General features: G+C 54.9%; 1 protein-coding gene across 1 annotated transcript in view; it reads right to left on the bottom strand.

Moving 5' to 3' along the window:
• Positions 1–15,647, bottom strand: part of BMP7 (bone morphogenetic protein 7) — an 89,296-nt gene that overhangs the window by 47,101 nt on the left and 26,548 nt on the right. The window contains exon 2 of the mRNA XM_032607010.1: positions 9,637–9,829. Coding sequence (XP_032462901.1) covers positions 9,637–9,829 — 193 coding nt within the window. The remainder of the gene's footprint in view (positions 1–9,636; positions 9,830–15,647) is intronic.

Here is a 15,647-nt window from a genome sequence, read left to right as displayed (position 1 = left end):
TCAAAATAATATAATTATAATCATCACAGGAAAACTTCCCTGGGATTGAAAAGTATTATAATTATGGGCAATTTTCACTTTTTGGAAATTGGGCTCAGATGCTGAGGAAAGGTTGCGAACGAGGCGTTCTCGGGTTTCAGCTCTGGAGGAGAGAACACATTGGAAGGCTTGCTGGGACTGACGGGCCCAAGGTGGGAGGTGTGGGAAGTGTGAGAGGAGGGCCGGCGCTCCCCCGGCCAGCAGGGACCTGTTTCACACGGTCTCGTACCAGCCCCCGTGCTTGGTACCGAAACTCCTCTGTGCAAGACGCAGCCACAGTCTGTCAAGTCAGGAAGCCCACGGCTAGAAGGGCAGATCCTTCATGTACACGTGTTTTGCTGAGCACCTACTGTATGCCAGCTTCCAGGTACTAAGGATACAACAGTGAGCAAAACACACTGGACGCCTGCCCTCACGGAGAGATCGTCTCTGGCCCTGCTGCTGGGCCACCATCACGGTCACCACGGCTCCCACTCAGATCTTTGCGGAAAAGCCCGATGAGGCTCATGGCGGGCCACGACCCACCCAAGTTCACGCAGCTTCCAAGTGGTGGAGTGGGAGGCAAATCCAATTGCTTCCAAAGCCCCTGGTCTTTACCAGCTGTCCACACAGCATCACTGGGGCAAGCGGGGCAGGTCTTCCATCTTCTCGGCCTCAGTTTCCTTGTGCAGAAAATACGTTTCCCTCCCATCACCCAATTCCTAGGATTGCCATGAAGGGAAAAGGAAATGTGTATCCATCAGCCAAGGAGGAAAACCAGATGTGACTGGGGACAGATGCAAACTTCCTTTCCTTAACCCTAACCTGCTGCGGTGCCTCAGTTTCCTTGCCTGTAAAATGGGGTGGGTGATGGTACCTCCCTCAGGGGGTTGCGGTGGGAAGGACAGAGTGCTCTGAACAAGCAGCTTTGTCGTCGTCACCGTCAGCAAAGGCAGCCAACTCTTCTCTCGGTTCAGAGAACTGTTACTCACGTGGGAGCGTGTATATTACACCGTGAATTCGAAGGCATCTGCCTAATGGACAAGAGGTAAAGGAGCGGCCCTTTCTACAAGGCGGGTCTGCGAGGGGACTGACTCACGGGACATTTGGTCTCCTTGACCTTCACGGTCATTAAGCATTGAGTCCATGTGGAATGATGGGAACAGGGCAGGCACAGAAGAAGGTCCTCCTAAAGTAAAGGCTCCCCAGCGTCATCGTCTGTAACCTCCTCTCCCAAAGAGGCATCTAGGCTGCCATCCGCTCACCTTGGGGAATCCCACACTGGCACTCACCAGCATCAACCACATCTCACGCACTCCCGGGAAGGGGACGCAGGGCAGGAGTCTCCACCCACGCTGAACGGATGACGTGACTCCTGCAAGGTCCCGCAGATCCTCAAAGGAACAGGAAAGGACAGGATCAAGTCCACTCTGGGGACTTTAAAAAAACCCAGTGTCAAGACGATACTGGGACCCGTTACATCAGAATTCTGAGGGTGGGGGCCCCGAAATTTTACCTAGTGCCTGGTTTTGAATTGCAGGGAGGGTGGGACCTTGGGAGGGTCATTTGACCTCTCTGTGCCCCAATGACCACATCCACAGAACGGGAGGATACAGACGTCTCAAGGTCGTCGTGAGGACTTAGCGTGCGTGCAACTTGCAAGCACTTGACGCAGAGTTTGTCGCCACCGGCTCCCTGACCACCGCTCGTATCTTCCCTGCGAAGCCAGTTAGGGGATGAATTACGGAAGGAAACAAAAGGCACCAAGATTTTAAAAAGCAACAAGGCCCACGATGGCCTTAGCCCACAGGACAGGAAACCGACGGACACGTGGACATTTGGTCCCGGGCTGCCGAGCAGGGCAGCCCAACTGCGATTTGACTGGCATGACGCAGGCTGGACACAGCAGAGTGCCATCTGCTCAGCGGGGGGGGGGGGGGGGGGGGGGCCGCCGGATGCAGGCTTTTTCCAGAGTGAGCCTCTTGGACACCTGAGTGGATCCCAAGGGGCCCTGGCTCCTGCTGGAGCCGCTCTGTGCTGGGATTTGGAGGGGGCCTGGGGGAAGGCAGTCAGAAGTGCCTGGGTGCCCTGGACAAAGCTGCTCTCCCTGGACCTCCCAGGACGTTCCGGCCATGCCTGGGCAGTCAGCGCTCCCTCCCTGCCCTCTGCGGAGCTCACGCCCTGCGGCGGAGGGTCGTGATGCAAGGTGAAAGCCAGGAGAGTGGAACCCGGCACGCAGGCCTTCAGCAGGAAGGCTCCAGGAGATTCCCGAAGCCTTCAGAACCACAGCCCGCAGGACCTCCACCCTCAGCCTGCCCCTTCCCTGTGCCACTGAGACTGTTAATCGGGGCCTGGACCACACTTGGGGCTCAGTCCAATGGGAGAGAAACAGTGTTCTTGGAGAGACCAAGGCAAGAGGAACTTGGGGGCCTGGGCTAGAAGAAATCTCTCCCCTTCTCTCTCCTGGGCGCATAGGACAGCCCACAGGGGAGGGAGAAGAGAGAGCTCAGCCACCTGTTCTCAGACCTGGCTACATAGAGAAGCACCTGGGAGCTCAGAAAATACTGAGGCCCAGCCACACCCCAGACCCTGATGTAGCCAGAGTCGGAAAAGCCCCACCCCACCCCCGCAGGTGATTCTAATGCACAGCCAACGGTGAGGACCGCAGCTGGGGACTCACAGTCGCCCTGTTCGAGCCTGTTTTCTCCAGGGAAGGAAATCCGTACAAGCAAGAAGCCCCAGGGTGCTGCTGTGGCCGGGAACACGAGCCCTGGAGTCTAAGAGACCTGAGGCTAAGTCCCGCCTCTGCCTCATTTGAGCTGTGGGATCTCAGGTAAGTTACTTCCCCTCTGAGCCGGTCTCTACACCTGTAAAATGGGGATATCAAGCCTTCGCAGAATCATTTCCAAGGTCCTCGAGGAAGGTGAAGTGCCCTGCGGTGCGACCACGTCCCTTTGTCCAGACATGCTCATGGTGACTGAAGTCAGATAAAAAGCAGTCTCATGGGCTTCCCTGGCGGCGTGGTGGTTAGGAATCCGTCTGCCAACGCAGGGGACATGGGTTCGAGCCCTGATCCGGGAAGATCCCACAGGCCACGGAGCAACTAAGCCCGTGTGCCACAACTACTGAGCCTGCGCTCTGGAGCCCACGAGCCACAACTACTGAAGCCCGCGTGCCTAGAACCCGTGCTCTGCAACTAGAGAGGCCGCCGCAATGAGAAGCCCGCGCACCGCAACAAGGAACGGCCCCCACTCGCCACAGCTAGAGAAAGCCCGCGCGCAGCAACGAAGACCCGACGCAGCCAAAAATAAATAAATAAAATAATTAGAAAAAAAAAAAAAAAGCAGTCTCGTTACCAAGTTTTTCACCTTTATCTGACGCGACAAAGACTTGGGAAGGGTCCGATGACCCGCCGCCCTGAGGCCACCCTGGGGCATGGGGACCACAATGTCCCCACAGTGGGAGGCCCTGTCCACCCAGCGCCTTCTCGCCCGCTTCTGTGCATCGCATCCCCTGGGAGCTTGTCAGAAACACAGAAGCTCAGGCTGCACCCCAGCCACCTGACTTGGAACCTGCGTTTTTATCTGATGCCGGAGGAGCTGTGTCACTGAGCTGAGCTTTTAAAGGGCGAGGATGGCCCTGGGCTTGGGTCAGGGAAGCTCTGGATGAAGCTTCCTTCTCGAGGGAAGGCAGGAGCTGCAGCAGGCGTGCGAATTCCTGGAGGGTGGGGACACCGGCTGAGGAGACCCGTGGCACGTCCTCTGTGCAGGGAGCTGGGAGCCCTGGGGCGGGGCTGCTGGCGGGGCTGCAGGTTACAAGGTCCCCACGTGGGCAGCACGGGCACAGCGCTGGCCTCCACCCTCCTCAATGCCCGCGGCTGCCTTGGGGTGAAGGGAACTTGCGAGCAGCCCCTCGGCCCCCCTCCCCCTCCGGCCCGTCACGGGGACAGTTCCCTCTTCCTCAGAGTGATTCAGGCTACGGCTGATCCAATCTTGGCCCCAGAGACCACTCTGAGGTCACCCTCCTGGCAGCCGAGGTCCCTGGGACAGACCGAGGGACAGTTTTTATCCAGCTGTCAACTTCATCTCGACCTTGGCAGTGACTGACTCCCTGCAAGCGGGTTCTGCTGGCCCGCGGGCCCCAGGGTGTCTCACTGACCAGCTGGACCCCCTATCGGTGGGGCAGCACTGCAGGGAGAAAGCGTGGACCTGCGAGGAGAGGGCCGGGGCGGGGTGAGGCTGGAAAACGCCCAGCCTGAGTTCCACGAATGAAGCCCGTTAGCTTGCAGGACGCCCACCTCAAACAGCCTCATCTTGAGCTGGAACCAGAGTTAGAGCCAAGGGGGACAGAAGTGGGACCAGCTCCTGGAAGCCGAGCCCCGACTGGCCAGCCCCTGACCTAGGGTTCCTAAAAGGAGGGCAAGACTCCAAGCCCTTCGCCGCCCCCCACCCTCCCCAGCAAGGCCACTGGAGCCAAGGCCACCATCCCCAGACCTGCCTCTCGGCCCCCGCTCACCCCACAGCCGGCCAAGGGCGGCCTCTCCAGCTGCAAGTGGAGCCCAAAGGCCGTGGAAGGCCTCCAGCTCGGCTCATTATCGGAATTTATTCTGGATTCCAAGAGATCAAGAGGAGTCTGTAGAAGTGGCTGCCACAGGGGGAGCGATGCTGAGGCCGACCCAAAGCCAGCTAAGCCCCGGCACGCCCAGGGCTTTCCTGGAGCTCAGGCAGAGGCTCGCCAGATGTCCCAGCTCCGAGCTCTGCGCAGCTGGGCGGTCGGTGTCAGGGAGGCCACGGCTCCCTTAGCAGAGGGAGCAGGGGGCCACACAGCAGGGCGGCGGGGGCGGGATCAGAACTCCTCTCAGGCTCAGATGAGCCAAAGGCCTTCTGCTTGAAGAGGACGCGTGGCCCAGGCTGTGGAAATGCAAACAAGCACTCCACCTCCAAGCAACTTAGGCCCGCATCCCCATCAGAAACGGCGAAATTAAGGGATTTAGCATAGAGGGCAAAGGCAGTACCACCACCCAGACCTGGAGCCCTTCATTTTCCTAGGCAGGTCTCTGCGTTCCCCGTGATGGTGGTGGTGATGGTGAGGATGGTGGTGATGGTGGCAGCGACGGTGATGATTCTAATAGCGGGTAAGCCTTTATTGAGAGCTTACTATGTTCTAAGTAGGTATGTTGATTCCCTTTATCCTCACCACAGCCCTGGGAGGTAGATTCAGTTATTATCCCCATTGTATAGAGGAGGAAACCGAGGCTCTGAGGGGTTACTACTTCCCAAGATCACACTGGTACATAATGTCGGGATGCGAATCTACACTCTTCAAAGCTGGGTTATCCCACCTGGGGAACAACATAACAGGATCATTTTGCTCTGGAGTCAAAAACAGAACCTACCCAGAAGAAAAATCAGTAATTTTCTGGAAAAAATGTTCACCTTTTAACTCTTGGAGAATGAGGGCCTTGCTTCCTTCTTTCAAGTATAGATAGGGGGCTTCCCTGGTGGCGCAGTGGTTAAGAATCCGCCTGCCAAGGCAGGGGACACGGGTTCGGGCCCTCGTCCGGGAAGATCCCACATGCTGCGGAGCAACGAAGCCCGTGCACCACAACTACCGAGCCTGTGTTCTAGAACCCACGGGACACAACTACCGAAGCCCGTGCGCCTAGAGCCTGTGCTCCGCAAGAGAAGCCACCACAATGAGAAGCCCGCGCACCACAACAAAGAGTAGCCCCCGCTCGCCGCAACTAGAGAAAGCCCTTGTGCAGCAACGAAGACCCGGCACGGCCCAAAACAAATAAATAATAAATAAATAAATTCCAGGAAAAAAAGTATAGATAGGAAGTTTAGAAATCTAAAGCAAGCGGCCCCTTCCTGCCCTCCTGCGGCCTCTCGGTCCACTCTCTGCTCTGCTTTATACTTTGCACCTGCCGTGTCCTCCTGCGTCTCCTCCTCTGTTTGAATGTGACCTCCTCGAGGGCTCGGACTGGGGTCTGGTCACGTCCACCATCGCCCAGCACAGCAGGTACTCAAACATTTGCCGAGGGGGGACTCGGTCTCCCAGCAAAGCCCAAAGCCCCTTGAGGCAGGAATTCCCAACGCTGGCCTGAGCGTCCCCAGAGGTGGCCTGTGGCCAAGCTGCTCTTCGGGGCAACCTGCCACGCTGGCCACAGAGCCACTGACAGCTGTCCTGTCCTGCCTGTCCCTCTTCCAACCACAGTGACTCAGGCCTTCTCCCCTCCCAGGACCTCTGGATCCACCCCGTGGAGCTAAGGCAGGGCCGAGGAGGCAGCCACTTCAAACTGTTATGGGACCAGTACCCACGAAGTCAGCAGGTTGACACAGACAGGAGGATGGGGGGCTGCCAGCAGGCGCTAGGGAAGCCAAAGCCTTGTGTTTCTTCTAAGGGAGGACCCAGTGGCTCACACCCACCCCGGCATCATCACCTCCCTTCTGTCCTTCTAACAAACATGCTCGTCTGCACCTTAGGACGGTGGCCCTTGCGGTTCCCCGGAGACACTCTCCCCGCACCCCATTTCAGTTCCTTCTAGCCCTTCAAATATCCCCAGCTCAACGGGCCGTCAAGGACCACCAGTCACCTTGTCTGGCCAGTGGGCCTATTTATTTGCTTATTTGTTGACTGCCCGTCTTCACCCCCTGTTATGGATGGAATTGTATCTCCTAAGAAGATGCGCTCAAGTCCTACCACTGGTGTCTCTGAATGTGACCTTATTTGGAATTAGGGTCTTTATGAACATAATCAGTTAGGTAATGAAAAGTCATGCTGGAGCAGGGCGGCCCCTAAGCCAAGATGACTGGTCTCCTTATCAGAAGAGGAGAGAGGCACACAGAGAGGAGGCCAGAGCCATGTGACAACGGAGGTGGAGATGGGAGCGGCGCAGCCGAGCGCCAGGAACACAATCGACGGCCAGCACCAGAAGCTGGAAGAGGCAGGAAGGATCCTCCCCTGCAAATTTCAGAAGGAGCACAGCCCCGCTGACACCCTGATTTCAGACTTCCGGCCCCCAGCACTGTGAGAGAGCACATTTCTATCGTTTCAAGCCACCCAGTGTGTGGTGCTTCGTGAGGGCAGGAAACCGGTACACCCCTCACACAGAGTTGAGACGAGGTCCCTGCCCCCGTGAGCCGGGCTGGTTTATCCCAGCGGTTTAGCAGCAGTGGTTGAATAAGCAAATGGCTGGGCTCCCACGGGTCTCTCCAAATGCAGTGGCCTCTGCGCAGCCCACCCGCCCCGCGAGGGAGGCACGTGCACGCCAGGCCCGTCTCGCCCGTTGCTGGGTCTCCGCTGCTCTTCCCAGCGCGTGGAGTGGAGCGGGCGCGCACGGCAGGCGTGGGGCCGAGGGGTGGGGTGCCCCTCGCGTCAAGGGCGGGGCCTGAGGATGCTCCAGACACGAAGCAAGCTCCCACGCACGTGAGGGAGGGGCCCACATCAGCAGCATCCCAGCTGACCCCAGAGACCACCGGCCAGGGAGGGCGAATGCCTTCCTGCGTGGAGAACTTGGGGGAAGAGCTGCACAGGTGACACCAGCCAACCCTTCCGGTCCTGCTCAGCCAAAGGCCATCGGGGCAGCTACATTCCTGAGGTTAAACCTCTGGGTGGAGGTTTCTGAGGCAGGTTTGGGGAGCCTGCCAGGAGGCCCTGGGGTGTGAGCAGGGCTTGGCTTTTTCACAAGTGGACCGATCGAGTGCTACTGACAAATAGCCTCTGGGTACCTGCCTCGCCCCCAGTTGGTCAGCCTTCAGGAGAAAAAAGCCAAACATGTGCTCTTGTTCAAGAGTCCCGGGGGATCTGTCAGAGTACAGAGCAAACATATGTTACTCTGGGGGACTGAACTCAATGCTTCTTATTGAAATTGGGTCTGGGGGCCAGGGTCCAGCCCACCAGGGTGAAGTGGGGCACCTGAGTGCCTTTAGTAAGATTCGGAGGTGATTGCCAAGGCTGTCTGCTGCCCGCCCCCCCTTCCGAGCCACACCCACATTCCAGAAAGGTACCATCCCCTCAGGGAGGGTCTGCCATCCTTTCTAGCAGAGGAGCAGTACAGGGTAGTGAGTTCAAGCGAGGGCTCTAAAATGCAAATTTAATCCACACTGAGATGCCATGTGTCACCCATCAGACAGACTAAGATCAAAAGAGTCCAATAAGAGCCCATGCTGGGGAGCACATGGGGCCACAGGCCCCCTCTATGTGGCTGGCGGAAGTATAAATTGACATAGCCTCCGAAGGGAGCAGTTCAGCAAAATCTATCAGTCACCAATGTATGTGCCCCCCGACCCCACAATTCTATTTCTAGAACTATATCCGACAGATAGACAAGCACGTGTGTTATACGCCCCACCCACACCGTCTATAATTCGGAGAAGTTGAGAATCCACCTTGTGCACGCAGGAAACTGGCTGAATACCTTAGAGCACAACCCACACGACTGGAGACGCGTGGTGATGAAAAGAACAAGGATGCCCCCTGGGAAGGGACGTGGAAGGATGGTCAAGGTTTACTGCCAAGACGGTCAAGGTTTAGTGATAGAAGTAGGTGCAGGAGAGAGTCTAGGACGAGATGCCGTTTGTGAAAAGATTTAAATGCACACATATCTGCTGATTTGAGACAACGCGAGAAACTGGGCGCAGAGGCAGTTAAAAACGAAGGCAAAACACTGGAAACACTCAAGAAAAGCTTGGTTTTCTTAGTATTTAAGATGACTTTCCAAATGACAGTGCTTGCCAAGCCAGGTGCTGAGAGTCGCTATGTCCCCAAACGTGCTACGAGGTCCCCTTTCCCGCTGAAGACGCTAGGACAGCCCAGCAGAAGGGGGCGTCCACACCACCTTTCTCCCGTTATGAGGAGTGACAGGTGGTGCCAGTAGGAGTAAAAGTCCAAGAGCCCGCGACGTCCAAAAACCCAGCCACTGGGCAGCACCACCTCGGGACTGCAGGAGATATGGGAACATATATGTATAACTGATTCACTTTGTTATAAAGCAGAAACTAACACACCATTGTAAAGCAATTATACCCCAATAAAGATGTTAAAAAAAAAAGAAGTTCCAGCCCATTCTCTCAGCCTTCTCACCTCTCAGAGGACTCTGAAACGAAACGGAAGGGTCTCAAGAAATGAAAGTCCTTCAACCCAAGCTTTTCGTTCCTGACCTCAAGATTCCTGGAAGGCTGAGAGTGCTCTGCCTGTTTACTTTTGATTGGGGGATTTTTATCCCCTAGCACCACTTTCATTGGTGGCCTGACATCACAAGCTGGGTTTCAGTGATGAATGGGAGAGAGGCAGACCGTCAAAAACGCTTCTTCCTCTTCCTTGTTCCTCCTAAACACAGGCTGACCCAGACTACCCATAATTACCCACGGGGGCCACCCAATCCCTGGCTCACCTGGCTGTCCCCTATTCCTAACTCGATCTGCTGACGGTGATAGCTTTAAGAGGTGGAGACATACACCATACACCATCTCTAAAAAAAGATACTCCATCCAGGGCACGTGGCTGGTGATCCACGGGGGGAGCGGTCATGACCAGTCTGGTCGCATCCTCTGGCCACCAGCTCCTCTGCAGCTGAAGAAGCTCAGGACCTCTCCCAGGCACCAGTACAGCACCCACCTGCCCAAGTGTTCCTGCAGCACCTGGTAAACGCTGATCCGGAACGTCTCGTTACTGAAGTGTTCCCGGATGTGGTCCTTGTAGATCCGGAATTCGGCTGCGGTCACCGCTTCCCCTTCTGGGATCTTGGAAAGATCAAACCGGAACTCCCGGTGGTGGTAGCGTGGGTGGAAGAACTCTTTGTCGTGTTCCACTGGAAAGGGGAGAAAACACACATCGGCACCAAAAGCTCATTAGTGACTGGGTTTCACTCTCCCAGCTCAGAGTCCAAGCATCGTGCCTAAGCTCGATGGAGACTTGCCCAGAGCCGGTGACCCCTGGTGATGACTGCCTGTTCCAGGCTGACCTGCAGCAGACTACAGGTCACAGGCTCAGACCCCGTGGTCACCTTGGACAATAAGAACAAGGAACTCTGCATCAACTTGCTGGGGAGAGTGGAGTACTGACCAAGTCATCCCAGAGGCCCTGGACAGGCCTGGGCTCCGGGGACTCAGGCCTGGGCTCAAATCCAGACTCAGCCACTACCTAGCTGGGTGGGCTTGGACAAGTGCCAGGGAAGCTATCTGGACCTCAGTTTCCTCATCTGAAAAATGGGAATAATAATCCCCCTTCATGGGTTGCTGTGAGAGTTAAGTGATCTAATTCATATAAATAGCTTAACCACTGGAAGGGCTGGATAGCTGTGAGCTACAGTGTAAACGTCAGCCTTACTATGCCTATCATGGGTTACCCAGGCCAGTGGTGCTCAGCCCTGGCTGCGTGTGACAATCGCCATGGGAACTTTGAGAAAACACTGATGCCCTAGCCCAGTGGGGGCTGGTAAATGTTTAATAACCGGCTCTCTAGGACCCGATCTGCGGTGTTTGCCAATTTTCATCTTGGAAGATTTCAAGCTACCAGAGTGAAGTCACTGAGAACAGTGGTGGGCAGACTGGCACAAAGTGGGCTCCAGCACCCTGCCCCTCTCGGAACCAAATGAATCATTATCTTTGGGGAGGGGGCCCAGAAACCTGTACTTTTTAAAGCACCCCAGATGTCTCTAATAGCAGCCAGGGTTTACAAGCACAGCCTTAGACAAAAAGAAGAAAAAGAGGTGAATGGCAGCACCTTGGCGGGGAGGGTGGGGGGTTTGGAAGAGGACTTCAGGACAAAACAAGGTCAAGGGACCAAGCCCTTCTCCCTTATACTGGCAGTGATACTAGACTAAGCCATCATGTCCACTTCATAGACGGCGAACACCAAGATGGATATAAGTCCAAGAGCGATGCTTCTGGGAATGGGCCCCTGGTTCCCAAGGATCGTGCGTCCTTTGGACTAACGTGGAGCAGCAACGAAGGTGAGCATCGTCAGTGCTGCAAAGATGCAGGATGGCCAAGCCCAGGTGGGCCTGCAGCGTCTGCGGGTACCCTTCATTTCCTGGGAGATAACAGCCCAATCTCCACTTCCTGCCTCGGGGGTGGGGAACCAGAGAGACAGGGAGGGAGAGCGCGACCAGCTTGGCCAGAAGGGAGGAGAAACATGACCGGCGAGCTTCAGCTTTCTCAGCTTGAAAGCCCTCAGGCTGGGTGGGTTAGGGCTGCCACAGGTACAAGCAGGACGTGAACTGAACGCGTGAATGCCTTTGAGGAAGGAGGTTCACAGCACTGGCAGCCCAAAGGCCCTTTAAAAACCAAAAATCTGTTTTAAACCTTAATAATGCGACTGGCCCAGGGCATTTCCACTTTGATTTATGGAGAAGATGAGGACGCAGGGTCTACTGTGGCAGCCTCTACGAAGTGCCAGCCACTGGGGATCAAGGGAGCCTCGGGAGGGGACCCCAGGGTAAGGGGGCCTCTGTCACTAGGGAAATGCCCCGGGCCAGTCTTGGTCACCCTTCTAGCTCATTCAGCCCTCACGTCACCCTAGGAGGTGAGCACAACGCCGCGTCGGTAGGGGTAGGGGTGCACCTGAGACCCAAGAGGCGTGGTGTGGCCTCCCAGGGTCGGGGAGCTGGGGCTGAAACCGAGGTCCCACCCAACCCGAGGCCTTAACCACACATCTCAGTGGCAGTGCTGACAGCTCAGCAAGGGGAGCTCCTTGGCGTGGCTGTTAGAATGTTTTCACTGCATTACAACATACGTGTTGTACGTGCGCAACCACAGGGGTGCAGTTCAGTGAACCGTCACAGTGAACCCACCCTGGGACCTTCTCCCAGATCAAGAAACAGAACATTACCAGTGCCCCCTTCCTCTCCCCCCAACTTCTCAAGCCAGAGGTTAGTTTTGCTTGTTTCTCAACATTATAAACAGGGAATAATACAGCATCTATTCTTCTGTGCCAGGCTTCTTTCACTCAACAGCGTTTGTGCGATTCGTCCGTGTTGCCGGGGACGTTCATTCCTCCTCGTTGCTGTATAATATTCCACAGCTCGATTACAGCCCTGCCCGCGGATCCGTCCTACGGGACACGGGCGTTTGGGTAGTTTCCAGTTTGGGGCTCTGAGAGCAGTGCTGCCGTGCGCATCCGGGCACCCGTATTTCCGGGAGGCAGGCACACCCGGAAGTGGAGCTGTGTGTGTTCGCTATCGCGCCCGAGCACTTTTATGTACAGGGGGCGGGGGTGATGGAAGAAGACAAGTCTGTCCTGCCAGAGACGTGGGCACAGTCTGGGGATGACTCCTGTTCTCCTCAGGTACTTTTCTTTTTCTGCAGGGGACTCTGGGTGGGGGGCTGAGGGGAGGCGACAACTCCTGGAGAGAACCCCTGCGCCCCAGCGAGCAGCCGGAGGGTTCCCCCCTGCCCCCCCGAGCGAGCTCGCAGTGAACTCAGCCACGTCGCCCCCAGCCCAGCACCCCACCCAAGCCAAGGTCACCAGAGACCACCCACAACCAAATGGAAAGGACACCCTATGGTCCATTTTTCTGGACCTCCAGGTAGTAGCAGCGGCCAACATGTGGCTCTTCCAGCCTCGGCAAACCTTGCCCTCCTGCAGTCCCCTTCACTGTGAACACTGGGCTGTCTCCCGCCCACCCCGCCCCATCCTTCTGGCCACTCCTTGAAACATCCCCTTAGGTATTTCCATTTACAGGAGTTGACACGCAGCTAAGGAACACCAGGAGTGGCCCCCCATGCTGACAGACTACACAGATACCGTCTCTATTTCCAACCGTCTTCCCTTCTCCCCCAGCAGAGCCAAACCCCCGAACGCCAGAAAGAACCCCTGAGGTGTGCGATGCTTCAATATTCAGCGAGCAAGCCGGCTTCGTGCCACCGTGCACAGGAGCCTCGGGCACAGTGCCTGGGACTCAGCGAGACCCCGACAGACCCCGGTGCCCCTGCTCCCAGCGCGGGGACAGACCACGCCTCACCACAGCTCCTCCTGGCAAACACAGCCATCAACCCAAGCAGAGAATGGGACAGCGGACCCCCAATTTACAAATGAAGACGGCTGAAGAACCCAGAAGTGCAAAAAGGCACGTGCTCCGTGACGGTTCTCGCATCGAGCACTCTTGGCCATCACGTGGTGGATCCAGGCGAGGCAGGATTGAGCCCCATTTGACAGATGAGGAAACTGAAGCTCAGGGAGGAAAGGTAACTTGCCCGAGGCCACAAGTCAGGTGAGTGCCTGAGCTCCAAAACCCCACTCTTGACCTTGACGCTCCCTGGAGCCGGGTGGCCTGAGTTCAGATCTCAGCTGTGCGCTGCCTGTGGTCTTGGCCCAGTTACTTAACCTCCGTGCGTGTCCCCTTCCTCCAGGGATATTACACTGGTCCTTTCTCATAGGGAAGGTCACAGGAGGCGGCACTTACAACAGTGCCTGGCAAATGGGAAGTCATTTGTATGGGTCATTTTTACAGAGCCTCTCAAACAATGAGCTGTAAGAGTGACAATCAGTACAGAAAACATAATATGTGCATGTGGGTATTTACATAGTTCAGCTATGATAACTTGATTTGAAAAAAATTACAATAGATCAAACAGAAAAGAAATGTTTGGATAAGCATGACATTAACACAGGTACAGTCACTAAAGTCACAGGCAATGAAGAAAGAAAACACTGATATATAATCACAAATATAGTTTGTTGCAGCAGGTGTATACGTAATTTTTTTTCATGTGTAAGATAAAACGTATCTTAACTGCTAAGACAGTTAAGATATCAGGGTTATAAGGTTTCTTTTTTAAAAAAAGATAAATGGATAAAGTGTCCAACTAAATTTCTTGCAAACATTTACAGGCTCTTTGGCATGGCTTCCTAAGTGAATTTTTTTCATTAATCATTTTAGGACAATGAGAGGGATGAACCATGTCATTATTCTGTTCTTCCTGAAACCTACATAATCTTGTGATTTATCAAAGAAAAAACAGTCACTTTTTAAAAGAAGAGCAGCGACTAATTCAAAGTTCAAAGCAAATCCCAAATCTCCTCTTCCCAAGGTTTCCATTTTATATGGAAACCGCTCCACCGTGTGGAGTCTACACCATTTCAGTCTCAGGGATCAAGATGGCTTAACAGGGCTTCCCTGGTGGCTCAGTGGTTGAGAATCCGCCTGCCAATGCAGGGGACACGGGTTCAATCCCTGGTCCGGGAAGATCCCACATGCCACGGAGCAACTAAGCCCGTGTGCCACAACTACTGAGCTTGCGCTCTAGAGCCCGTGAGCCACAACTGCTGAGCCTGTGTGCCACAACTACTGAAGCCCGTGTGCCTAGAGCCTGTGCTCTGCAACGAGAGAAGCCTCTGCAACGAGAAGCCCGCGCACCGCAACGAAGAGTAGCCCCCTCTCGCCACAACTAGAGAAAGCCCGCGCGCAGCAACGAAGACCCAATGCAGCCAAAAATAAACAAATAAATACATTAATTAAAAAAAAAAAAAAGATGGCTTAACAGTCACCACTAAAGCAGATGGAAACATGCATGCATATTATGGAGAAAACTGTCTTCACACTTTGTTGTTAAATTACTGTAGTTGATTACCCAAGACTCGAGTTTTAAAATAAATGTCTGGAGTTGATATCTCCCTGAGCCCATTAAGAAAAGCAACCTAAGGAAACCCAGAACCTAGGAAAACAGCTTTTTCTCCCACTGCCCTTTATAGTCTAGAACACCACTGACTGAGTGAACTCACAGGAATGAACAAAGGACTTTCATCTTCAAAAGATTAAAAAAGTCCAAACCCCTGAGACCAAAAGCTAAGACCAAAGAAAAGAGATTCCAGAAAAACCATCCTGACAGCAACCAGCTTCACGACTGTCCCCAAAGCCGATTCTGGTGTCCTTCTTTCACAAAAGCCTGAAATGATAACCCCAAAGCTGGCCCCAGGAGGGCAAATTTTGGGCCGGAGGGTGCCAATAAAGGGTAGAGGCAGGTGGAACAGGAGGCGGTATCCCCTCTCATGACCCTCTGACATGTCAGGCAAGACCTCTGCCCCACATACAGGTCAAGCCTGATCCCCAAGCGTCACCCAAGAGCGTTTGCCTCCTCTCAGCACCTAGGGTTTCTCCTCCCGTTTACAGTCACACGATACGTACAAGTGTGCCCCTCACTAAGTTAGGGTCCTCTGCACAAGCGGATTACGATAACCAAAGGCAGCTTGCCATGCAGACTTGCAGAGGGCAGCAGGCATTTAAAGGGTACCTAAGTGGGGCTTCCCTGGTGGCACAGTGGTTAAGAATCCACCTGCCAGTGCAGGGGACACGGGTTCAAGCCCTGGTCCGGGAAGACCCCACATGCCGCGGAGCAACTAAGCCCGTGAGCCACAACTACTGAGCCCACGTGCTGCAACTACTGAAGCCCGCACACCTGAGCCTGTGCTCCGCAGCAATGAGAAGCCCGCGCACCGCAACGAAGAGTAGCCCCTGCTCTCCACAACTAGAGAGAGCCTGTGAGTGGCAACGAAGACCCAACGCAGCCAAAAATAAGTAAAATTTAAAAATAAATAAAGGGTACCTAGGTGGAGGTTTCCAGAGCCACGCTTTATAGAACTGTATTTAACACCCTAAAAATTAGGGGTATGCCCCCCGATATACACAC

Source organism: Phocoena sinus, chromosome 15, assembly GCF_008692025.1.
Source record: "Phocoena sinus isolate mPhoSin1 chromosome 15, mPhoSin1.pri, whole genome shotgun sequence".
Lineage (NCBI taxonomy): Eukaryota > Metazoa > Chordata > Mammalia > Artiodactyla > Phocoenidae > Phocoena > Phocoena sinus.
This window is presented reverse-complemented; position numbering and strand designations above follow the sequence as displayed.